We start from the raw sequence: 24940 nt of genomic DNA, 5'->3' as shown, positions 1-24940 counted from the left end.
CCTGCGAGGCCTCAACACTTCACTCACGGAAATTGTCATGCTGATGTGACTGACAACCCGATGGTTTTGACTAGAAAAATAAGGCTGTCCTTCACTTCCCGCTGAGAAAAGCTGGGGCGGGGGAGTCTCGAGAGGGTAGGGCACAGATATTTGCTGCCGCGCCCTTGAGTGCCTTCGTTTCGGTGCCACGAGGACCCGACCCTGACAGGGATTTGGGGGTCCGCTGGCGGGACCCTGTCCTGGGGTCGGGAGAGCACAGCCAAGGGGCTGTGTGATTCTCGTTCCGGGTGGCCCTCACCCGCCTGCACGAGTCGGGAGCCAGGACAAGGACATCGGATTTGAAATTAAGCCCGGAGGAGCAGTTAACCGCGAGAGAAGGAGATCGGGGGCAGAGACACCCCTAGATCACAGGGCGCATACCGGTTCTGGGACGGCGGTGTGAGCGACAGGGTAACATCACTGCACGAATCCATCCCGCAAGTGCGCCCCAGAGTCCCCCCTGTGTGCAGACACCCCGCTGAAGCTACCTCCGCGAACTCCTACAAACCTCCCCGCCCTTGTCAGCCAGGCTTACAGTCCAGAGAGAAGAGCGATCGCTTCGGGCAAGTAGTAAGTAATTCTGCTCCAGAGGATGGCGGAAGGTGGCGAGGAAGGTGGCGAGCGCTGCGGAACAAAAGCGAGCAGGGAGGTGGGGGTGGGGGGGTGGGGGTCCGGAGGGGACATCCGGGCTGAGACCCGAAAGCGGTGGGGACACACCGCAAGCCACCCGAGCATCATCGTGGGGGCTGGAGCGACGCGGGCAGAGGGCAAGGCCAGCGCAAAAGGCTAGTTTGGCTGCCAGAGAAAATTCCAGGAAGTTTAGGTCGCATTTTACTTTCCTCCCCATCCGGGGACAAGAAGTTTCTTAAAGTAATGTGACCTGGAGGGAGGCTTTCTTCCTCCCTTTTGGTTTTCATAGTACTTACTTACTTATTTACCTATTTATTTATTTATTTATTTATTTAGGAGAAGGGGTTCCTCAAGCATTGGGCACTTTCATCCCGAGAGGAGGAAGCAGAACCCCACCCCCACCCCCACCCCCAGGGCACAGCTCACTCGGCCCAGCAGTGTGGGACCCACAGCTCTGGGCTTGCGGAGATCTTTTGCCCCTACCTGGGCGGCCCAGACACGGCAGAGGCCCCACAAGGCAAGGCAGGTCACATTCCACGTCTGGCTGGACTGAGAGTGTGCGGCTGAGGGCTCTCCCTGAGGAATTCTCGAAAAATCCAGGACAGTAACTGACAGCACAGATTCCTGAGCCACACGGCCTGGGTTCAGATTCACGCTCTGCCTCTCTCCTAGCTGCATGACCTAAAGCAGGTTTCTTTTTCTTTTCTTTTCTTTTTTTTAAATATTTAAATATTTATTTATTTATTTAGAGAGTGAGTGTGTGTGTGTGTGGGGGGGGGAGGGACAGAGAGAGAGAGAGAGAGAGAGAGAGAGAGACAGAGAATCCCATGCAGGCTCCCCACTGCCAGCGCGGAACCCGATGCGGGGCTCAAACCCACCAACCGTGAGATCCCGACCTGAGCCGAAACCAAGAGTCCAAGCCGCCCAGGCGCCCCTAAAGCAGGTTTCTCAACCTCCCTGTGCTAGGGTGCCCTCATCTGTTAAATGAGCATAACAGTGTGCCTTCCTCGCAGGAGATCAAGAGGATTAAATGAGCGAAGACAGGCTTTCAGTTTCCTCTCTGAAACTCTGAAACTCTTTAGACCAGACACGTTTCAGAACCTGTGTGTTGGCACCGTAATGGGGTCCCTAGACTGTATGTTAGGTAACTCCCCTGCGGGATCTGGGCAGCATCCCATAATCCAACTCTTTCTTTCTTTCTTTCTTTCTTTCTTTCTTTCTTTCTTTCTTTCTTTCAATGTGTATTGATTTTTGAGACAGACAGAGACAGTGAAAGCGGAGGAGGGGAAGAGAGACGGAGATACAGAATCCGAAGCAGGCTTCGGGCTCTGAGCTGTCAGCGCAGAGCCCGACGCGGGACTCGAACTCACAAACCTGGAGATCGTGACCTGAGCCGAGGTCAGACACTTAACCGACTGAGCCAACCAGCCACTCCTAACGTTACTGTTTCTGTAGCAAAACACACGGACATCAGATTGAGCAAAGTCTACAAATAGCCGCGGGTCAGTTCAGGCCATGTTTTGTCCCCGGATGAGTTCAATTCGGGTGGGGGGTTGGCCACCCAACTGGAGGAAAGTGGCCAACAAGGAATTGCGGACTGAGATGGTAAGTCTGGGGCCAGTGCCTGGTGTGTGGCAGGAACCACAGAAGCAGCAGCCTTAATTCGCTGTTTTTCTGTGGCTTTCTAGTTGTTCAGGCTGAGAGAAAGCCAGGAGAGGGAGCTCTTGAGATTCCTGGAAGAGGGTGGCTGCAGGGCCGGCTGCCTGATTTGCAGAGCCCAGTGGAACGTGGAAACATGGGGGGCCTTGTTCACATTTATTGATATTTTGTAGCTGGTGAGACCAGAGCACTAAACCAAGTGCAGCACCCCCCCCCCCCCCGGTTTGTTTTTTTTAAAACAAGTAAACTCTGCACCCGACACGGGGCTCACACTCACAACCCCGCGATCAAGAGTTGCACGCTGTACCAACTGAGCCAGCCAGGTGAAGCGCGGGGTCCTTTTGAGTGCAGGCCGTGGGCCGTTGCACGGGTCACACGCCTGGCTGGTGGGTACCTTTGTCCTGAGCGGCTCCCTCTTCCCCGGTAGCCCAGGCTCTAGTCCCGGCTCCGCTCACCCCCTCTGCCTTTGGGACCTGGCCAGCCCCACAAGCTGGCTAGAGCCTGAGACCTGAGTCCTCCATGTAGGACCCCCCAGGCAGGCCCCGAGCTGGCAGCTGGTGTGATAAGGATTGGGACAGAGTTGTCAGGAGGCACGTGAGCAGAAGGGCTCCCCCTTTGGAAACCAGAGCAGTGGGCAGGGCACTCCTCGTACACCCCGGTGGAATGTGAGGTCACACTTAGCCTTGCTGTGGAAGAGCCAGCTGACCTTGCTGGGGACCCACGCTGAACAAGCGACATTTGAGGAGGGCCCAGGAGTGCTCAGATTTCCCACAGGGGTCAGATTAATAAAGTGAGGAGCCTCGGAATGTGGGAGGAGGAGAGCTGAGGCAAGACCCACAGCACCCTGACGTTTGAGGGGAGCTGGCGGGGAGAGAGATGGGATGCCTGGAGCAGGGGAGGACAAAAGCCAGATGATGAAGAGTGCCCCCCCCCCCCCAATCCAGGGCTTCCTCCCACACGGGCCCATGAGACTCCTGAGCTGTGGCCGCTGGAATGGCCACAGGGAAACCGCAGATACAGAAGAGAACAGAAAGCTGGTCAGGACGCGCAGGACCCCGCTAGACAGGCTGGGATGACTTGTGTGAGGAATGAACCATTGGAGGGTGGGTGAGACTCACGTGCGCCTGCCCACCCGTCCTGACCGGGTCCTCCCTCCTCCCTGCAGCCATCGCGAGATCCTGGGCCACTTGCGCTTCCTTCTCCACCGTCCACTTCCTCTTCATCGTCGTCGTGGCGTCTACCGTCTTCCACTGCCACTGGCGCCTGGCCGTGGTGCCCGGCCCCCGGGCCTACTCGGGCCGCGTCGTCCTGCTCCCCAGATCTCTGCCCCGGGGCGGCATGTTCACCATCAACGCCCAAGGGCGCCTGGGGAACCAGATGGGGGAGTACGCCACCCTGTACGCCCTGGCCAAGATGAACGGGCGGCCCGCCTTCATCCCGGCCGAGATGCACCGCGCGCTGGCGCCCATCTTCCGGATCAGCCTCCCCGTCCTGCACCACAGCGCGGCCGGCAGGATCCCCTGGCGGAACTACCCCCTGAACGACTGGATGGAGGACCGCCACCGCCACATCGCGGGCGAGTACGTGCGCCTCACCGGCTACCCCTGCTCCTGGACCTTCTACCACCACGTGCGCGACGAGATCCGGCGCGAGTTCACCCTGCACGACCACGTGCGGGAGGAGGCCCAGGCGTTTCTGCGGCGGCTGCGGGTGGGCGGGCGGCGGCCGGGCACCTTCGTGGGCGTCCACGTGCGCCGCGGCGACTACGTGCACGTCATGCCCCGCGTGTGGAAGGGCGTGGTCGCCGACCGCGGGTACCTGGAGCGGGCCCTGGGCTGGTTCCGGGCCCGCCACCGCGCCCCGGTCTTCGTGGTCGCCAGCAACGGCATGGCCTGGTGCCGCGAGAACATCGACGCCTGCCGCGGCGACGTCGTGTTCGCCGGCGACGGCGTGGAGACCTCGCCGGCCAAGGACTTCGCGCTGCTCACGCAGTGCAACCACAGCGTCATCACCGTGGGCACGTTCGGGATCTGGGCCGCCTACCTGGCAGGCGGGGACACCATCAACCTGGCCAGTTTCACCCTCCCGCACTCCCCCTTCCGCTGGATCTTTAAGCCCCAAGCAGCCTTCCTGCCGGAGTGGATGGGCATCGCTGCTGACCTTGGCCAGGCCAGAGAGAACAGCCCCTAGCCCCGCACGCGCCTCCCTGGCCCTCGGGTCGGCAGGCGGGCCCAGAATCAGGCACCCACGGCCTGCCTCCCGGCTGCTCTGCTTCTGAGCTGGGCGGCCTCGAACAAGTGACTTAACCTCTCTGTGCCTTTGCGGGCCACGTGCAGAACGTAATACAGGACTTCCCTCAGCGGCTCCTCGCAAGAACCCAGCAAGTCCATTCGGTGCCTTGAAAACACGCGGTGAGTATTGGCCGCTAACCGGCGCGTGCGTGGCGTCCCCTGAACCGTTGTGCTGCTTTAAGAGGGAAACATATTTTGAGCGTAAGCCCAAATTTTTTTGCCCCTACCTCCTGAGAGGGTTTGGTTTGGTGAAGCCATTCCTGCCCTCAAGTCAAGGGCAGCTAAGAATTCGGGCTTTGGGTTTCCTGAGGCCTTATCCTGCAAGGATGTGAGGGAAGCCAGGATCTGAGAGGGTAAATCTCAGGGAGACGCCCTCGGTGGAGCAGAGAAGTCCCCGGAAATGGGGGTGGGCGTGGGGTGGGGGCCTCACAATGCGCTCCCGGGACCCAAAGCCACTCTGAGAAACCCCTGTGTGGACAAAAGTTGGATGAAATGATCATAATACGGGTTTTCTGGTATTCAGCGTGTTTAGAAGTATGGAGATCCCAGTATCTTTTATCGGTGTATCACTCCTTTCTGGATAGCAAAAAAAAATAATAATAATAATTAATTTAAAAAAATCTTTTTTTTTCAAAGTTTATTGATTTTTTAAAACAAAAATATTTAATGCTTATTTATTTTTGAAAGAGAGAGGGAGATGGGGCACGAGCAGGGGAGGGGCAGAGAGAGAGGGAGACACAGAATCCGAAGCAGGCTCCAGGCTCCGAGCCATCAGCACAGAGCCCGACGCGGGGCTCGAACCCACAAACCGTGAGACCGTGACCTGAGCCGAAGTCGGACGCCCAACTGACAGGGCACCCAGGCACCCCTGAATCCCCATTTCTTAGCACGCTTCTGAGGTTGAACAGATTTGTTTTCACATATTAATCACATTGTATCTCCCCAGAGCCATTTTGACCCCAGTTTACTTCCTTCAGTCCAGATGGAGGCATCATGGTCTGGGGCTGAGGGTCGGGGATACTAAAGAAAAGCTGAAGAAGGTTCCAGAGGAAGGGGAGGGGAGCCGGGAGGGAGGTTCTATGTGAGCCGTCTACTGCTGCTTAGCAAATTTACTCCAAAACATAGTGGCTTAAAATAACTACAGTAATTTATCACCTCGTACAGTGTGTGTGGGTCAGGAATTCGGGAGCCGTGTAGCTGGATGGTTCTGCCTGCCAGGTGTCGGCAAAGGCCAGTCATCTGAAGGTCCTCCTGGGGCCGGGGGGATCGGCTTCCACGGCTAGAAGTTTCCTGGGCTCTTGGCTCTTGGTCATATCCTCGAGATGTGGGCCTCTGTGGGGTTGTGTGAGCCTCAAGGCCGCTGGATTCCTCCCTAGAGAGAAACCAAGAGACCAAGGTGGAAACTGCCATGCCTTCACGGCCCAGCCCGCCCGAGCCGCACACGGCCACTTCTGCCATATTCCATCGATCACACAGTGCAGCCCAGGTGCACTGTGGGAGGGGACCGCAGCAGGTTAGGATCCCCCAGAGCAGGGGGATCACTGCAGGCAGCCAGTGGGGGGGGTGGGGGGGGGGGTGACACTAGTTTTCTAGAGTCGTCATAACAAAGTACCACAAACGTCGTGGCTTAAACCACAGACACGGATTGTCCGATGGCTCTGGAGGCTGGAAGTCCGATCCGCAAGGTCAGCTGGTTGGTTCCTTTTCTTTCTTTCTTTTATTTTTAATGTTTATTTATTATTGAGAGACAGAGACAGACTGTGAGCAGGGGAGGGGCAGAGAGAGAGGGAGACACAGAATCCGAAGCAGGCTCCGGGCTCTGAGCTGTCTGTCAGGGACCCCGAGATCATGACCTGAGTCGAAGTCGGACACTCAACCCACTGAGCCCCGCCAGCCGCCCCCTGGTTGGTTCCTTCTAAGGCCGTGAGGGAGGATGTGTTCCTGACTTGTACATGACCGTCTTCTCCCTGCCTTTTTGTCTCCCCTCTGTACAGGTCTGTGTCCAAATTTCCTCCTCTTCGTTAGGACGCCAGTCATAAGGGATGATGCCCTCATTTTTGTAAATGTTTTTATTTACTTATTTATTTTTGAGAGAGGGAGCGGGGGGAGGGGCAGAGAGAGGGGGACAGTGGATCCAAAGGGAGTTCCTCTGAGCCGACAGCAGCGAGCCCAATGTGGGGTTTGAACTCACAAACAGAGAGATCGAGACCTGAGCCAAAGCCCGACACTTAGGCCACAGAGCCATCCAGGCACCTCCCATTCCGTGTGTTTCTTCCGTTCTCTCAAGGCCAGTCCCTCTTCCTCAGGATCATTTACCGGAGTCTGGATCTTTTCCCAAATTGTCCCCTTTGGAGAGACTCAAGCCAGAAGGGTAGAGGCATCTCAGCCGTGACCTGTGGCCCGTTACCAACTGCGACAATTGCAAAGTACAGAAGTGAACGGAGGCCGTGTGTCCCCCTTCACTAGAATACGGCTGTGCCAGGGTCCTTCCTACCGCTCCTCCAAATCTCCTCTCCAACCTCCTCCGCCCTGCTGAGGATGGAATGTTTGGGTCCCTCCCCAGTTCCTGTGTTGAAGCCCTAACCCCCTACCGTGCTCGTGTCAGGAGGAGGGGCCTGGGGGGGGGCGGGGGAGAGAATTCGTTCATGACCGGGGAGCCCTGGTGTAACAGGATCGATGCCCCTGTTGTTGTTGTTTTAAGGTTTATTTACTTTTGAGAGAGAGCACGCGGGGGACGGGCGGAGAGAGCGAGAGAGGGAGACCGCAGACTTGAAGCTGGCTCTGCCCTGAGAGAGCCCCATGCGGGGCTGGAACTCATGACCTGAGCTGAAGTCGGTCGCCTAACCAACCGACCGAACCCCTCGGGCACGCCCCGGGATCGGTGCCCTGGTAAGAAAGAGACGCGAGAAAGATGATCTTGCTCGGCTCTCCGTCTGCAAATCGGGAAGTGCGCTCTCACCAGGCACGGGGGGGGGGGGGGGGGGGGGGGGGGGGGGCGGCAGGCGCCCTGACCTTCAGCCTTCAGGCGGCATGTGTTGTTTCAGCCCCCAGTCTGGGGTTCTTTGCTGCCGCAGTCCCCACTGGCTAATAAAGACCGTTTCAGGGGCTCCCTCGCCCTGTGGCTCCGGTTGGCTTAGGCCAGTGGGATCACAGTCCAGAAATCAGGGGAGGAAGGAGAGCGAAGCCGGGGGTATTTATTCTCCAGGCCCGTCCCTGCCGACCTGGGGTGGTAACTGCGCCCCATGTCGATGCCCCCGCCCCGGGAGCTGTAACATCTCTTTGTCGGTTTCCCTACATCCTCCCCACACCTTTGTAAACCGTCCTTGGAACCCCCTCTCCTGTTGCCCCCACGACTGTTCCCTCTGCGTTGGGACCCTGCGCGATGCCTCCAGAATTTTGCTAGCGCACAAAAGCGCTCCCCACACCCACGCGGCTGTGAAGCCGAAGTCACTCGGCTTAGTGGCACGATGACCTGTCCTCAGTCGGAATCAAGTTGGTTCTGAAGAAAATAATGAAAACGATGAAGAGAAAACAATGAAGTGGTATTTCCCGCCGGCTTCACTTCGGGGACCCAGAGGAAAGCCACAGGCGGCCGGGCGCCCGCTTCCCACCTATCTCTTCTCTCGAACACCCTGGGGACGATGTTGGCACTGGGGGCAGATTCGGAGGATCCATCCTCCCAGCCACCCTCCGGCATTAGCTCCCGGGTGGGGTCGTCTCTGCTGGGAAGGAGCCCTGCTGGGAGGCAGAACAGACGCAGCTCGCTTCCGCTTCTGCTTCCGGGGAGCTGGGTAGCAAGACTCCAAGTTGCATCTGTTTCACCTAAATGCTAAGGGGACCCAGCTCTGTTCCCTTGTTTGGAAAAGGAAATAAATGACTTTTAGTTCGTAAGGGCCAAAGCAGAAACTGGTGAGCTGTCAACCATAAGTGGCACAAATTCAATCAACAAATATTTGCTGAGCTCCTCCCTGAGCTCAAAGACCTCCCACCTTGTCCCCACCACAGGGGATGGGGGGAAGCCCAGGGCAGGGGCCAGCAAGCCCAGTACCCCAAACAGCACGGAGCACGCAGTATGTGTTTGTTACGGGTCGAATTGTGTCCCCCAGAAGGGTGGGCGGAAAGCCTTCCGCCCAGGATCTCCGGATGTGCCCTTCTTTGGACATTAGGATCTTTGCAGATAAATTAGTTAAGATGAGGTCACGCTGGGGTAGGGTGGGGGCCCTGCCTCCGGACGTGGCAGGTGACACCGACACAGGAGGGGACAGCGCCATGTGATGACGGAGGCAGAGATCAGCTTCTAGCCTCTGACTGGGAGGGAATGATTTTCCATTGTTGAAAGGCACACAGTGTGTGGTTAACAGCACCCTTGGGAAACGGATACGGTGCTTCCGGTCTATTTATTGAATGGCTTGGACAAGCACGAGCTGGTGCCAGGCCCCTCACTGCGTGCACCAGCAGATTGGAGACACAGGCTGCCGTGGCCCAGGACCGGTGTTCCCGGTCAGATCACAGAACCCAGTGGCCATAAGGGGAGAGCACTGGGGGGTGAGTCAAGCAGGGTGTGACCTGGTTGAATGCGGGAAGCGGGTAGAGGCTATACAGGCACACCACAGGGGGCGACCTAGCACCAACATCCCTGCTTGTCGTCTACTGTCCCCGAAACCCTCAGAGCCCAGAAAGCTGTCTTTGCAGAAGGAACTCAGGCTTATCAACCAGACGCCTATACCTGAGTTGAGCCAACCCAGCTGCGGGTCTGGGCGCCTTGGGTCACAGGGCCAGGGGTTGAGCCCAACCAGAAATGGACTCCCGGGTGTCACCTTCCCCTCTGGCAGCCTGGGACTCAAATGCAAGGACCAGGGTGGGGGTGGGGGGTTGCAGACTAAGGTTCACTTCACAGCTCAGCTAATGCCCCTGAGATTCCCAGCCTTATGGCCCACAGGCTGGAGATCAGACCACTTTCTCATCGCCATCGAAAATAAAGCCTCTGTTCCCAACTTGGAATGTGTTACACGTAGTGACTCGGAGGGGACGCATAGCTCAGTGGTTAAGTGCTCTGGCCGCAGGCTGAGGATGTCAGGCTCCCACACCCGCTGGCTGTGTGACCCTTGGCAAAGGACTTCACCTCTCTGAGGATTGAAACAGTACCTGGCCGGAGCACGGGTGGGGGTGGGGGTGCCTGCAAGGCTCAGTCAGTTAAGTGTCTGACTCTTGATTTCGGCTCAGGTCATGATCTCATAGTTCGTGGGTTCGAACCCCGCATCGGGCTCTGTGCTGACAGCATAGAGCCTGCTTGGGATTCTCTCTCCTCCCCCATGCTCCTCTCTCCCTGCCTCCACTCTCACAATAAATAAATAAATTTGAAATATATATATTTATATATACTATATATATATTTGTAAAAAATATATATGATATATATTATATGTATATTACATTTTATAAAATATTAAATAAATCAATAAAACCGTAGCGGGCCAATCAACCACATACTGTATGAAATGTCCAGAAAAGGCAACTCCACAGAGACAGAAAGCAGACTGGCGGTTGTCTGGGGCTGGGGGTTGAGAGGCAATGGCTAGTGAGCGCTAATGGGTGCAGGCTTCCTTTTGGGGGGATGAATTCGTTCTAGAATGATAGTGGGGATGTGTGCACAACTCTACAGCCACTCTGGTTTACAAGCCACTGATCCGTAAGGCCACCGAATACAAGCCACCGAAGCGCATATGTCAAGTGATTTGTCTGCTTTACATTTTATAGTTTGAGAATTAGAGCTCAACCAAACTGTGATTAAAAGATCAACCATGCCCGGCCCAGCGACATGCACAGTGACTGTTAGCTGTTACCACACACAAGGGAAAGGGTGCCATCCCGGGGCGGGGCGGGGGGGGGGGCTCCAGAGCAGGGACCCATGGATTTCCACTTTTGCATGAGGGTGTATTTGTGGTGGTTAAAAGGAAGAGGAAGAAAGGGGCGCCTGGGTGGCTCAGGGGGTTAAGCGTCTGACATCCTCTCAGCTCATGATCTCACAGATCATGAGTTCGAGCCCCACATCAGGCTCCGTGGTGCTGACAGCTCGGAGCCTGGAGCCTGTTTCAGATTCTGCGTCTCCCTCTCTCTCTCTTCCCCTCCCCTGCTCGTGCTCTCTCTCTCTCTCTCTCTCTCAAGAGTAAGTAAACATTGGGGCGCCTGGGTGGCGCAGTCGGTTGAGCGTCCGACTTCAGCCAGGTCACTATCTCGCGGTCCGTGAGTTCGAGCCCCGCGTCAGGCTCTGGGCTGATGGCTCGGAGCCTGGGGCCTGTTTCCGATTCTGTGTCTCCCTCTCTCTCTGCCCCTCCCCCGTTCATGCTCTGTCTCTCTCTGTCCCCCAAAAAAATAAACGTTGAAAAAAAAATTAAAAAAAAAAAAGAGTAAGTAAACATTAATCCAGGTGCCCCCTCCAATAAAAAAAAAAGAATAAGAAAACATTAAAAAAATAAAAAATAAAATAAAAGGAGGAGGAGGAGGAGGAAGAAGAAGAAGAAGAAGAGGAGGAAAGAAAAAAGCTTTGAGACCATCAGGGAAATTATAATTTGGATATTATGATATTCAGAAATGACTTAATTGTAGGGCTGGTAACAGCATGGTGTTTGTTCTACACTTAAATTTTTATTTAATTAATTAATTTAAAAATTTTTTAATGTTTATTTATTTTTGAGAGAGAGAGACAGAGCGTGAGTGGGTTAGGGGCAGAGAGAGAGGGAGACGCAGAATCGGAAGCAGGCTCCAGGCTCTGGGCCGTCAGCACAGAGCCCGAGGCGGGGCTCGAACTCAAGAACCGCGAGATCATGACCTGAGCCGAAGTCGGACGCTTCACTGACTGAGCCACCCAGGCACCCCTCATTTTTAAGTCTTCTTACCAGTCAGAGGAACAGCCTGAAATGTTCAGGGATGGAATGAGAAGGCCCAGTTGAGCTACAGACCAAGGGAGGCCGGCAACACAAGTTGAAAACTGACTGCTGGGTGCTTGGGGCTTTGTTGTACTGGCCTGTCTGCTTTTGTGCGTGTTGTTGAATTTCAATTCCATAACATGTTTTGAAGAAATTCCACCAACGCCCCCTTTTATTTATGTATTTTTTTAAGTAGGCTCACCACCGACGCGGGGCTTGAACTCACGACCCTGAGATCAGAGTCGGACGCTTAACTGACTGAGCCACCCAGGTACCCCTACCAACACCTCTTTTTGTGCCCCGGGGAAAAGCTTAGGGGTGGCCTGGCCCTGGTTTCCACCCCACAGGGCTCCCAGTCTGATGGCAGAGGCCACAGGTAACCTAAATGGTGGGAGCCGCTCAGAGCCCTCACGGGGAGCTGGAAGAAGGTTTGAAATCGCCCTTTAGCTTACACTGAGTGTCTCCTGACTGATGCGGAGCCCATGGATGGCGGGAGGTGGGGGGAGCTTCAGCGTTTCACCCTCCCCTCTGCAATCCCCATGCCCCTTTGTGTGTGGTCACCACAAGCGCCCCGTCCACAAATCCCACATGCAGCCCGGGGCCCCTCTAACCCCGCGGTTAATAACCACAACACATCCCGGACTCAGATACTCATCAGCAAGCTGTTTACCTACATAGAGGTCTGGCAAAATGTTCCAAAGTCACAGGGGTGCAGGAACATTCTTGGCCAGGTAACAAAGATTCCTCCTCATTCTGGCATCCCCGGTCCTGGTCATGGAATGAGGTAGACGTACCCCCACCAACACTTTATCATATGCATAAAGGCTGGTGGGCAGTCGTCAGCTGCACCTACGTCTCATAGACATCATCCCAGGAGATGGAGGTCTGAAAACCCCTTCCTCCCTCCCTCCCTTCCTCCCTTCCTCCCTTCCTTCTTTCCTTCCTTCCTCCCTCCCTTCCTTCCTTCCTTCCTTCCTTCCTTCCTTCCTTCCTTCCTTCCTTCCTTCCACAAATATGTATAGAGCACCTACTATCTTCCAGGAGACGTTCTAGACAGTGGGGACCCACGAGGGAGCAAAACAGACATGGTTCCTGCTCTCAGGGAACTGTCACCTTAACGGGAAGTGTTTCAGTCAGCTAATGCTGCGTAACAAGCCGTCCCCCAAATGTAATGGCGTTAAGTGCCGAATTCATTATTTGTCACGATTGCGTGGATCGCCTGGGTGTTTCGCCGCTCTGTGTGACGTCTGAGGTCTCTCATAGGGCTGCGCTCCGCAGGGAACTTGGTTGGGACTGTCGGCCATCCTCTGTGTGGCCTGTCTCCCGCAGGACAAGCTGGGCTTCCTCAGGGCATGTTGGCTGGATGCCAAGGGGACGTGTATCAGTGTTTACGGAAATGTGGCAGGTATTTGTGCAGGATCTTGTCTACAATTGGTACCCACGACAGAGGGGGTTAGAGTCACTGTCACCGGTCATTGCCTGCCTGCCAAAACAAACAGACAAAAAGGCTTCGGCTTCAGGATTTAAATCCCGGTTCTGCCACTTCCAGGCTGGGTGGCTTCGGGCAAGTGATTGCACCTCTCTGGGCCTCAGCTGCTAGGGATCACCTCACACAGTTGGAAGGACTAAGTAGGTTATGGTTGTAGAGCAATAATGAACATCGATAGAGTTCCTGCCCTGAGGGGACCTACAGCCATTACAGATATTTTTAGTCTCATTACTATTCAAGGTGCAAAATGAACGTAAAAGTATGTCCTGGGGAGGGACCAGGAACAGAGGATTATGGGGGTTCCTGGTGGCTCAGGAAGTGTCAGCCTGAACTTGGTCCCCAGCTTGCAAAGGAGTTGGCTGGGGAAGGGTGCCCCAGGGGTTTGGGAGCCAGTGACTTGATTACAAACTGTGTCTGTGTCACCTTCTGTGTGTGACCTTGGGTTTTTCTCTTTGGCTTTCTTTATTATTATTATTTATTATGATTATTATTATTACCACTATTTTAATGTGTATTTATTCTTGAGAGAGAGGGAGAGGCAGAGCATGAGCGGGGGGGGGGGGGGGGGGGGGGTAGGGGGAGAGAGAGAGGGAGACACAGAATTGGAAGCAGGCTCTAGGCTCCGAGCTGTCAGCACAGAGCCCGACGTGGGGCTCGAACCCACAAATCGTGAGATCATGACCTGAGCCGACATCGGACGCTCAACCGACTGAGCCACCCGGGCACCCCTCTCTTTGGCTTTCTGAGCCTTGGGGTCTGAGGTCACAGCAAGACACAGGGGATGCTGGGACCTGGGCCTAGGGGCAGTGTGGGAGGAACATAAACGGAGGCTCCTGGGACAGGCCAGGCTCAGGCATGTGTGAGCCATCAGGAATCACTATTTCCCCCTCCCCAACCCCCCCGGCAACGAATCTGCTTGTGAATTTGCCTACTCTGGAAATTTCATAGAACTAATCATACAAGCGGCCCCCGGGTGCCTCAGGGTTCGAGGCTCGTGGGCTCGAGCCCCGCATCGGGCTCTGTGCTGACAGTGTGGAGCCTGCTTGGGATCCTCTCTGTCTCCCTCTCTCTGCACCTGCCCTGCTCACTCGCTCTCTCTCTCTCAAAAGAAACATTAAAAAAAAGTGTTCTCTCTCTAAAAACAAAAAAAAAAACATAGACTAAAATAGAGTGTACACATAACTTTTTAAAAAAATTTTGTTTTTAATGTTTATTTATGTTAGAGAGAGAGAGAGAGAGAGTGCAAGTGGGGGAGAGGTGGGGGGAAGCAGGGGAGAGGACCCGAAGCAGGCTCTTCCCTGACAGCTCAGAGCCTGGAGCCTGCTTCGGATTCTCTGTCTCCCTCTCTCTCCGCCCCTCCCCTGCTCATGCTCTATCTCTCCTTCAAGATAAATAAACATCCAAAAAAAAAATTTTTTTTTTAAGTTTGAATTTTTTTGGTTAAGTTGGTTCTTAGTCAAAACAAAACAAAACAGGGGGCGCCTGGGTGGTGCAGTCGGTTAAATGTCCGACTTCAGCCAGGTCACGATCTCGCGGTCCGTGAGTTCGAGCCCCGCGTCGGGCTCTGGGCTGATGGCTCAGAGCCTGGAGCCTGTTTCCAATTCTGTGTCTCCCTCTCTCTCTGCCCTCCCCCGTTCATGCTCTGTCTCTCTCTGTCCCAAAAATAAATAAAAACGTTGAAAAAAAATTAAAACAAACAAACAAAACAAAACAAATACACTTTTGAGCATGTATCACAATCGAATACATTTTTATCAAACCAAAGCTCGAAATTCCTCCTGCCCGGATTATTTTCGTAGGTTTTCCTATCATCTGTCTCTTGGGGTTATTTACATGTATTGTGTCTGTACGCGGGGTATCAGAGAACAATGTTCTCTGCAAGTCTCTGTTCTAAGATGCGATGTTGGTTGCTTGACATTGGCCATGGGGTGGGGGAGGGGGGTGGTATTTATACCATCGAAATTTTTACCATTTACACCACATGCTACCAACCAGGGATTATTTTTGCCCCAGGGAGCCGGCTGTTAAGCATTTCCCAGCCCGCCCCTGGTCCTGAAACAGGAGACCTGAGGGAGTAGAACAGCTGTCCTCAATTTGCGAGTATTGCCCGGGGCAGGGGGGAGGGGGGACATTCTGGGCATCCGTGGGGCAGGTTTAGTTGACACAAGGGCTGTCTGATGTGGCCACGGCATTTAGTGACTAAGGATAAATGCTGATAAATGTTACATAGAGATGTGTCCCACATCCCCGTGACTTTTAAACATCCTGTCGGAGATCCACACAGGTGAAAAATCTGTTTCTATGTTTCGGAGCCCAGAATCTGCTTTGCATATCTTACAAGCCTCCTCTTTGCTTGTTCCTTTTCTTCCAGTGTTGGGGAAGCCGGGTCATATGTCCTGTGGACCGTCCCACGTTCCGGACTTGGCTCAATGCACCCTCGCGGTGTCCATTCACTGGCGACTTTATCCTCCTGTTTTTCTGAAAACCGGTGATCACACCGAGAGGCTTGATCCGACTCAGATTTTTTTAAAGGTTTGTTTTATTTATTTTGAGAGAGAGAAAGCATGAAGCAGGGAGGGGCAGAGAGGTGGGGTGGGGGGGAGAGGGAGAGAATCCCAAGCAGGCTCCCCCCTGTCAGCGACGAACCTGGCTCCAAACTGCAAACCTCGAGATCAGGAGCTGAAGTCCAAGTTGGTCGCTCAACCGACTGAGCCATCCAGGCGCCCCCAGATGGTTTTCGTTTTTTGCAGGGAAGGAGCCGAGGGTGAGATCCATGGATGGTGGGGCCTCCGGTCCACTCACTCAGGAGCCCGGAGGAGCTGTTGCCTTTCAGTGTTAGGACTGTTGGGGGCTCCTCCCTCTCCTGGAAAATTCCTCCTCGGATCTTGCACTTGATTTTGGAGGCCGCAGACAAGCATAGCCTGGCCCTGTGATGTACGTTTAGGGGATTTTCATTTCCTAAGAGAATCTTTCTTTGAAAGCAGGGAGAGTGAGAAGAGTCGGTGCTCGCCAGGGTGTATCCGAGGTTCTGGCCAGCCCGGTTTCGAAACCTAGCTCCTCTCACTTCCTAGCTGTGTGACCTTGAGCGAGTTACTTCGCGTCTCGGGGCCTTGGAATCTCCGCCTGCACCACAAGGCCGCTGAGCGCACGGAACTCACCCGGTGGCGAAGACAGAAGGAGGTTAGCAGACCACGTAAATGCTGCGGTTGGGGCCCAAATAAAGAAACCCGGGAGGACCCTGGCAGGGCTGAGTCCGGACGAGCCAGGCCGGGCTGGACTCAGCCGGCCTCCTCCCCAGGGGCCTCCCGGGCCAGCGTCCCGGCAGTCACGTGGGGTGGGAGGTGGGGCGCCGGGCACACCTGGCTCCCTAAACCCCGCCACCCCCCCCACCCCCCACCCCCCTACGGCTCGGGGAGGCCAGGTAGAGCCTGGGCGGGGTTTTCCGGACCCGGGTGCTGGGAGGTTCAGACTTCTGAGTGAAGGGTCGATCACCGACGAGGGAGCACCCCGATCTGCTCGCCGAGCAGCCCCGTCGTCGGCCCCCGGATTCCTGCGGCCGGAACCAGGTGAGAGATGGCGAGGTGGGGCGGGGGTGTAGGGGGAGAGGCTCCCCCCGACCCGCTGCGCGCTGGCGAGAGCGCGCGCACGGGCCGAGTTCTGGGACGCACTTGAACTCGAGGATTCCCCTCTGGGATGCCCCGCCCCCGCCCCGGGGTCTCCGCCAGCAGAGGGTCCACCCCTCGCCGCCCAGGAGCCCACCTCCTCTGCACCCAGCACCCCAGTCGTCTCATCTCCCCGTGAGCCCCAGCCGCCGCCCCGCTCCGCTCCCCTCCCCTTCCTTCCCTGCCGATCGACCCCCTGAGCCCGCACCTCTCCCTCATCACCTCCACTCTCCCCTCCCCAGCCCCAGGCCACCAGCTCCCTCCCTCCCGTCACCAGTTTCCTGGAGCTTACCTAAGAATCTCCGTGCAGGGCAGGGCCTGCTGTGCGAGAGTTTCCTGTTCGCCTCTCCCCGCCACCCCCCACCTCCACCTCCTGCGACCTCGGGGTCGCAGGACCCACCCACAGGATCCAGGGGTCCTCAGGGTCCCCGAGGCTGCTGCCGCCGGCACCTCCAGGCCCACCGTGGCCCCAGGGATCCCTGGCTCCCGAGCCACCCTCCCCCCTTCCATTCCAGTCCTGGGAATCAAGTTGAGGACTTCCAGGTGGTGGCCTCACATTTGTGCCCCAAGCTCTTCCCCAAAGGTGTGCTTACAGTGCGAATTTCGGGGGTGGGGTGGGGGTGGGGGGAGACGAGGTTATTTCTTGGTGGGAGGTTATTTCTTGGTGGCGAAGCCTGGCTGGGTGGAGGTGGAAAGCCCTGGGAGGGCGGTGAGCTGGGGAGGCGCAAGGCCAGCTCTGGGTGTGGGGACAGATGGGGGAAGGCTTGGCACCAGGGGCCAGGCTCCAGAGGGGAGAGGACGCAGTGGGCCAGGCGTAGCCTGGGGTGAGAGAGCCAGAGAGAGCCCTTAAAAGGCCTTCTGGACAGGTAGCAGTGGCCCCATTTTCCCGAGGGACCCGCAGGCTGGGCGGCTCCTTCGAAGTTGGGGCTCCTTCTGTTCTCCAATCCTCCTGCCTCCAAACGGATGGAGAAGGACTCTTGACCTTTCCTCTTGCCCCTCCCTCCTTGGATGATGGCCTGAAGGGCCTGATGCCGGTACAGGGACTGAGGACAGACACAGGGACTGAGGACAGACCCAGAGACGGACTTTCCGATCCCCCTGGGATCCCACTTTCCAGAAGCTGGCTGCTGGCATTCCCCAAACTCTCACCACAGATATCAGAGGGGCCAGCTGCTCTCCCTGTCTCCCTGTGCCCAGCTCCCCGTCCCAGCCCTGGCCCGGGCTTGTCCCCCAGGCCCTTCTCTGGCTAGTCTCTGAGCCTCTTTTTTTTTTTTTTTTGAGAGAGCCAGAGGGGCAGAGAGGGGCAGAGGGAGGGAGAGAGAACCTTAAGCAGGCTCCAGCATGGAGCGGGAGGTGGGGCTCGATCCCCCGTCCCGAGTGAGGAAGGAGGGAACCACCAAGGAAGCTGAGAGACGGCAGCCACCGTTCTAGAACATTCTGCCTTCCTTTTCACCCAAACAAAGCTGGCCTTATTGTCTTTCTGTCTGAGGGAAGCAAATTTCGAGGGCACACTCAGGGCCAGCCCAGAGACGAAGCGGTGTGATCCTGATGGTCATTCTCCCAGCATCCTTGACAGGTGGAGGCCCACGTTCCTTCTACACACATTTCCCGAGCACCTACTGTGTGTCCAGCCCTGTTTCCGAGGGCTGCGGGGGACAGAGAGGGAATCAGAGCGACCCTGTCCCTTCCTTCCTTCATGGAGCTGTGTCTGAGACCAAGAGACCGGGTCTGAATGATCCCGAGAGTGACTCACTTGGAGGCACAGAATTGGGACAGAGGTCAGAGCTGCACTGAGTGCTGCAGATCCTTTTCTCTCTCTCCTGCCTCTCCCTCTCTCCGTCGCTCCTGTGGTTTTCTATTCCTGTCTGTCTCTTTCTCCCTGCCTCCGTCTTTCTCTCTGTGTCTCCGTCTCTCCTTGTCTGTCTGTCCTCCTGCTCTCTCTGGCTCTGTCCCTGTATTTCTCTCCAGTTCTTTCTGTCCCTGTCTTTTTCTTTTCCGGTCTCTTTCCACATCTGTCTCTTCCCTCCTCCCTTCCTTCCTCCCTTCCATCCTCCCTTCCTTCCTTCCTTTCTTCCCTCCTTCTTTCCTTCTCTCTTCCCTCCCTCTTTCCATCCTGCCTCCCCACAAGCATTTCCCTGGGCCCGCGTTTTTCCCATGTCCCGTGCTTGGCAAATTCGCAACCAGACAGAGGAGCTCTTCAAAGGCTCACAAGCTACTTGGAGAAAGGAAGAGAGAAGCACCCAGAAGAAGTGGGAAGAAGGCACAAGGCCACTCTCCCTCCTCCTACCTTGGGTGTCCCCTCTGTCCCCAGCTTCCTCCTGCTTCCCAGTCCCCAGAGAGTTCCTTCTACCCCAGAGTCAGGGCCGGGTCTCGAGGAATCTGGTTGGGATCTGGACAGGAATGTAAGGGCCAGTGGCCTTGACGAAACCGGAGCCAGGGAGCCATCAAGGGGGCACAGTGATGCTTTCCATCTCTCCCTCAACCTTTTTCATCTCAGGGTCCAGTTCATTGTGCTCATGGGTTTCTCTGGTCCCTCTTGGATATGGCTCAACATGGCTGCACGTGGGCTCTCACAGGCCCTTCAGCTGTGGGGCCCACAACCAACCAGCCACCCTCCCTGTGTTTCTAACTTCAAATCCCCAAGGGAGAGACTCTGCTGGATACAGACGCGTCTCTTGAGCCCGCGCCCATGCCCACACAAGGGCCGCCTTGGATCAAAGTCAGATGATGCCCTACTGGCTGTGTTTTGCTTTTTTTTTTTTTTTTTTTAAATAAAGACACCATTGCTATTGGATTACGGCCCACCTTAGGATGACCTCATTGTAACTCGGTCACTTCTGTAAAGACCCTGTGTCCACGTAAGGTCCATATTCTGCAGTATCAGGAGTTAGGATTCCAGTATGCCTTATGGAGACAGACACAACCCAACGCATGGCACACAAGGTCTATGGGTTGAGTGGGCAAAAATGTACTACCTTCATACAGTCTACCCCTTGACTGCCATCACACGTATGCTTCATCTCATACCCCCAACTCCATTAAAAAAAAAAAAAATCAGGGGTGCCTGGGTGGCTCAACTGACTAAGCGTGGGACTCTTGATTTTGGCTCAGGTCATGATCTCACGGGTTTGAGCCCCGTGTCAGGCGCTGCCCTCACAGCGTGGAGCCTGCTTGGGATTCTCTCTCACCCTCTCTCTCTCCGCCCCTCTCCTGCTCGCTCTCATTCTCTCTCTGTCTCTTAAAATAAATAAACACTAAAAAAAAAAAAACCCACAGAAATGGGGGCGCCTGGGTGGCTCAGTTGGTTGAGCGTCCGACTTCGGCTCAGGTCATGATCTCACAGTCCGCAAGTTTGAGCCCCGCGTCGGGCTCTGTGCTGACGGCTCAGAGCCTGGAGCCTGCTTCGGATTCTGTGTCTCCCTCTCTCTCTGCTCCTCCCCTGCTCATGCTCTGTCTCTCTCTGTCTCAAAAACAAATAAACATTAAAATTTTTTTTTAACCCAGAAATTTAAAAAAAATCAAACATTAACCAGGGCAAGTAGAATCACACACACTCACCCACTCCTCAGAGGGACAGCCCCCACCGTCAGCTCAAGCCACCATATCTACATCTGATGGTATGAGGTCACCCTAGCTCATCCCAGAATTCACAACCTCTGGATGAAATTCATTCCTCTTGTAGGTCTGTTCCCATGTCAGCTGCACAGAGCAGGGCTCTTTGCTTTGAATGTGATCATCTTTCAAAAACTGTTTAAATCAGTTTATGTATTTATTTTGAGAGAGATGGAAACAGCAAGAGCAGGGGGGAGGGGCAGAGAGAGAATCCCAAACGGGCTCTGCACCGTCCACACAGAGCCCGACGTGGGGCTCGAACTCCCGAAAACCGTGAGATCGTGACCTGAGCTGAAATTAAGAGTTGGATGCTTAACCGACTGAGCCACCCAGGCGCCCCCTGTATGTGATAAGATCAAAAGGTACTGTTTTAATGGTCAGAAAGGTGAAGTTGCTTCCCAGAGTCACACAGCTAATGAGCGTGGGAGCCTGCCGTCAACAGCCTGTGATCAGAGTGTGTCCACTGAGTCATGCGTCCCCTCTGTCACTGTGTGAAGCCTAGTCCGTGTTGGGCTTAGGGAACAGAGGCTTTATTTACACTTGGTGGCAATGAGGAAGGGGCCTGATCCGGAACTTTTGAGCAGTAAGACTGAGCATCTGCGGAGCTGTGCAATGAACCTTAGTCAGTAAACCCAGCCTCCCTGGCTCCTTGCCTTTCAAGTTGAAGGGGGCCAGAGGAGATTGTATCATCCAGGAGTCCATTTCTGGCTAGGCGCAACATCCGGTGACCCAAGGGGCCCAGACAGACCCCCACCTGAGTTGGTTCAACCCAAATCCAGGCATCTAGTTGGCAAGCCTGACTTTCTTCTAGAAAGATAATGCGTATGGGGCGCCTGGGTGGCTCAGTCGGTTAAGCGTCCGACTTCAGCAAAGGTCATGATCTCACAGTCCGTGAGTTCGAGCTCCGCGTCGGGCTCCGTGTTGACAGCTCAGAGCCTGGAGCCTGCTTCGGATTCTGTGTCTCCCCCACTCTCTGCCCCTCCCCTGCTCATGCTCTGTCTCTCTCTGTCTCAAAAATAAATAAAAACATTAAGAGAGAAAGATAATGCATATCATCTTAATGGGCTATGAGGGTAGCAGCGGTTAAGAAACAGGGATATTGCTACATTAGGTCCAGTGCCAACTTTTATCAGCTATATATAATTAACCATAAAGGACCATATCTACATAGCTTCTGGCACCTTCCCAGTTCCAACCAGGTCACACCCTGCTTGATTTCCCCCCAGTGTTCTCTTCTTAATGGCCACTTGCTTCAGTATTGACCAAGGAACACAAGCCGTGGACCAAACCAACCAGAAACCTTTCATATCTAATCTACCTTTGTGCAGAGTCTCCAGGATATGCTCTGATGAAAGCCTGCTCATGAGGAAGAGTTTTAAAAAGAGTGGGTGGGAACCTCATATTCACAGGGGAGGGAGAGGGAAGTCTCTGGGAGAGCTGGGGGACCAGAAGGCGCTTCATTCCTTTGACTCCTCCCATATATCCCCATTCCCGCGATTCCAAGCCCAAAGTTGATCAGTGACCAAACCTGGACTTCCACTGTGGCAACAGGCTGCGGGTGCGGTTCGAGCTAGACTGCAGAATGGCAAAGCCCATCAATCACTTCTAGGGGCAATCTTCAGCGACAATAAGGCGTTAACCGTGATAATCTGGAGCAATGCTTGTTCTCCTTTTCCTTCCTGTCCAGTCATAATGGGGAGTCAGAACCAGCTCACTCCCTGCTTTCCTTTCCTTTCAGCTCTTTTGCTTACGCTCCATAACCGTATCTCCAAACCCCTGTCCCGTCTGGGCCTTATTTTAGTTCTAGAGGGTCCCAGGCCAAGAGCCTGATTCACCGCGTCCCTCTTCGAACCACTGCATGCCTCCATAGTGAAACTTCCATAAAACCCCTAACCAATGGGTTTCAGAGAGGCTCTGAGTTTGGCAGGCCCACCCAAGAGCCAGGAAGGCGGCCCACCTCACCTCCATGGGGACGGCAGAAGGCCCTTCCGGATCTTACCTTATGTACTTCTTCTCCGGTTATGCGTTTGTATCCTTTATAATCAGATGAGTTCTGAGTTCTGTGAGCCATTTTGGCACATTATCAAACCTGAGGAGGGAGTCGTGGGCACCCCCCAGTTCAAAACTGATCAGTCAGAGGTACGAATGGGTCAGGACTTGGCATCGGTATATGAAGTGAGACGGAACTCTTAAACCCATTGGATCGGATCCCAAGTCCAGGAAGGCAACATCAAAATGGAAGTGAATTGTTGAACACCCAGTTGGTGTGAGGGGAGAAAAAACAAACACTCACCTGCCAACTGCCTTCTGACCTTCAGGTAAAAATATTCAAGAGAGAGAATTGGCCAACTTATCTTTTTATTTATGTATGTATTTATTTATTTATTTATTGGGGGGGAGAGTTTATGAGCAGGGGAGGGGCAGAGAAAAAATCCCAAGTAGGCTCCACACTGTCACCCCAGAGCCCGATGAGGGGGCTCGAACTCACGAACCGTGAGATCATGACCTGAGCTGGGATCAAGAGTCAGACGCTTAACCCACTGAGGCACCCAGGGGCCCCTGGCCAACGTGTCTTTCAGAGCCAGCCTTACAAGTTGCAATTTTGCCAACAGATGGCAAAGCCACCGTGGAACCAGGCGTTTATCTTCCGTTCAGTTGGCGGTGGCGACGAGGGCAGGCAGGTCAGGTGGTGGAGTTTGTGATGGGTTGGGCAATTTCCTTTCAAAGGGACTATGGATAGGCAGGGCATGCAAGAATGGACATCTCTAGAAACCAGATCCCGGTCGGTAGAAGGTCTATACACTTGTCCTGCCCATATATACACACCCATGGAAGTATATTCAGTCTATAAACACATTGAAACATACAACGTGTATTTACATTATGTGTGTGTGTGTATATGCTCACTGTATATATATTACACTGTATATATATGTATATATGTATACATATACATATATATACATATATATACATATACAGTGTAATATATATACAGTGAGCATAAATATATGTGTGTATATATGTATATATATACATATATATACACATATATATGTATACATATACACTGTATATATATTACATATATACATATATGTATATATGTATACACTGTGTATATATATATACACACACACACTGTATATATATTACACACCCTATATGTACATAGCATATACACACTCACACAACACAACGCACACCTGTCCCTTGCATGCACACAAATTCACACACACCCGTATGTGTGCACAACGTATAGATACTCGTATGCATACTCGGGTGAATGCACACGGCCTACTCCTTTCGACCCAGATAAGCAGGAACGAATGAACCCGATGGAAACACGCTCCCGAGACCTGCCCCCATACACGTAACTGAGCACTCACGCTCATCTACACACAGAGTGAACCACCCCCCCTGCACGCACCCTCCCCCCACCCCCCGCGTGTCTGCGCGCACCCCTCCGGGGCCGTCACCCCCTGGCCTAACATCCCCGGCTCTCCCTTCCCCGACAGCCATGTTCAGCGTCCAGGCGCCCTTCTTCTTCTCCATGGGCCATATCCTCCTCTTCGTCTTCACGGCCTCGACCATATTTCACCTGCAGCAGCGGCTCGCGAAGATTCGCCCCAGCTGGCAGTTTGAGACGCTGGTGTGGGCGCCCGCGGAAAACTCGACCACGCCCCGGCCCCGGGGCGGCATGTTCACCATCAACGCCCAAGGGCGCCTGGGGAACCAGATGGGGGAGTACGCCACCCTGTACGCCCTGGCCAAGATGAACGGGCGGCCCGCCTTCATCCCGGCCGAGATGCACCGCGCGCTGGCGCCCATCTTCCGGATCAGCCTCCCCGTCCTGCACCACAGCGCGGCCGGCAGGATCCCCTGGCGGAACTACCCCCTGAACGACTGGATGGAGGACCGCCACCGCCACATCGCGGGCGAGTACGTGCGCCTCACCGGCTACCCCTGCTCCTGGACCTTCTACCACCACGTGCGCGACGAGATCCGGCGCGAGTTCACCCTGCACGACCACGTGCGGGAGGAGGCCCAGGCGTTTCTGCGGCGGCTGCGGGTGGGCGGGCGGCGGCCGGGCACCTTCGTGGGCGTCCACGTGCGCCGCGGCGACTACGTGCACGTCATGCCCCGCGTGTGGAAGGGCGTGGTCGCCGACCGCGGGTACCTGGAGCGGGCCCTGGGCTGGTTCCGGGCCCGCCACCGCGCCCCGGTCTTCGTGGTCACCAGCAACGGCATGGCCTGGTGCCGCGAGAACATCGACGCCTCCCGCGGCGACGTCGTGTTCGCCGGCGACGGCGTGGAGACGTCGCCGGCCAAGGACTTCGCGCTGCTCACGCAGTGCAACCACACGGTCATGACCATCGGCACGTTCGGGATCTGGGCCGCCTACCTGGCGGGCGGGGACACCATCTACCTGGCCAATTACACCCTCCCGGACTCCCCGTTCCTCAAACTCTTTAAGCCCGAGGCGGCCTTCCTGCCCGAGTGGATTGGGATCTCGGCAGACCTGTCCCCGCTGCTCCACCACTGATGGTGGCCGGCCTTCGGCACCCCCCCTCCTCCTTCGCTGGCTCCCCCGAGACCAGCTGCCCGAGGCCCCAGGGGCGTCTTGTTCCG

At 55.2% G+C, this 24940-nt stretch overlaps 2 protein-coding genes across 4 annotated transcripts; both read left to right on the top strand.

The window, feature by feature from the left end:
* The first annotated feature begins 370 nt into the window (after positions 1-370).
* Positions 371-19794, top strand: LOC122494869 (galactoside alpha-(1,2)-fucosyltransferase 2-like). 3 transcript variants are annotated; one of them, XR_006300288.1, is made up of 5 exons: positions 3560-4739; positions 15406-15566; positions 16106-16600; positions 18261-18474; positions 19194-19794. XR_006300288.1 is itself a non-coding variant. In XM_043600381.1 (2 exons), the coding sequence occupies exon 2, from the start codon at positions 3667-3669 to the stop codon at positions 4516-4518; it is 852 nt and encodes a 283-aa protein (XP_043456316.1). In that variant the 5' UTR covers positions 371-616; positions 3494-3666; the 3' UTR covers positions 4519-4534. The 3 variants fall into 3 exon arrangements, 1 of the variants encoding a protein (XP_043456316.1); XR_006300287.1 differs by lacking the exon at positions 18261-18474; XM_043600381.1 differs by lacking the exons at positions 15406-15566; positions 16106-16600; positions 18261-18474; positions 19194-19794 and adding an exon at positions 371-616 and having other exon boundaries at positions 3494-4534.
* Positions 16493-24930, top strand: FUT2 (fucosyltransferase 2). The gene is made up of 2 exons (XM_043600379.1): positions 16493-16600; positions 23827-24930. The coding sequence occupies exon 2, from the start codon at positions 23829-23831 to the stop codon at positions 24852-24854; it is 1026 nt and encodes a 341-aa protein (XP_043456314.1). The 5' UTR covers positions 16493-16600; positions 23827-23828; the 3' UTR covers positions 24855-24930.
* The last annotated feature ends 10 nt before the right edge of the window (positions 24931-24940 follow it).

Source organism: Prionailurus bengalensis, chromosome E2, assembly GCF_016509475.1.
Source record: "Prionailurus bengalensis isolate Pbe53 chromosome E2, Fcat_Pben_1.1_paternal_pri, whole genome shotgun sequence".
Lineage (NCBI taxonomy): Eukaryota > Metazoa > Chordata > Mammalia > Carnivora > Felidae > Prionailurus > Prionailurus bengalensis.
The sequence above is the reverse complement of the archived record's forward strand: the minus strand, read 5'-3'. Positions and strand labels throughout refer to the sequence as shown.

Bases quoted from the DNA above. Each gene is read 5' to 3' on its own strand.
- LOC122494869 (XM_043600381.1), top strand. From the start codon at position 3,667: ATGTTCACCATCAACGCCCAAGGGCGCCTGGGGAACCAGATGGGGGAG.
- FUT2 (XM_043600379.1), top strand. From the start codon at position 23,829: ATGTTCAGCGTCCAGGCGCCCTTCTTCTTCTCCATGGGCCATATCCTC.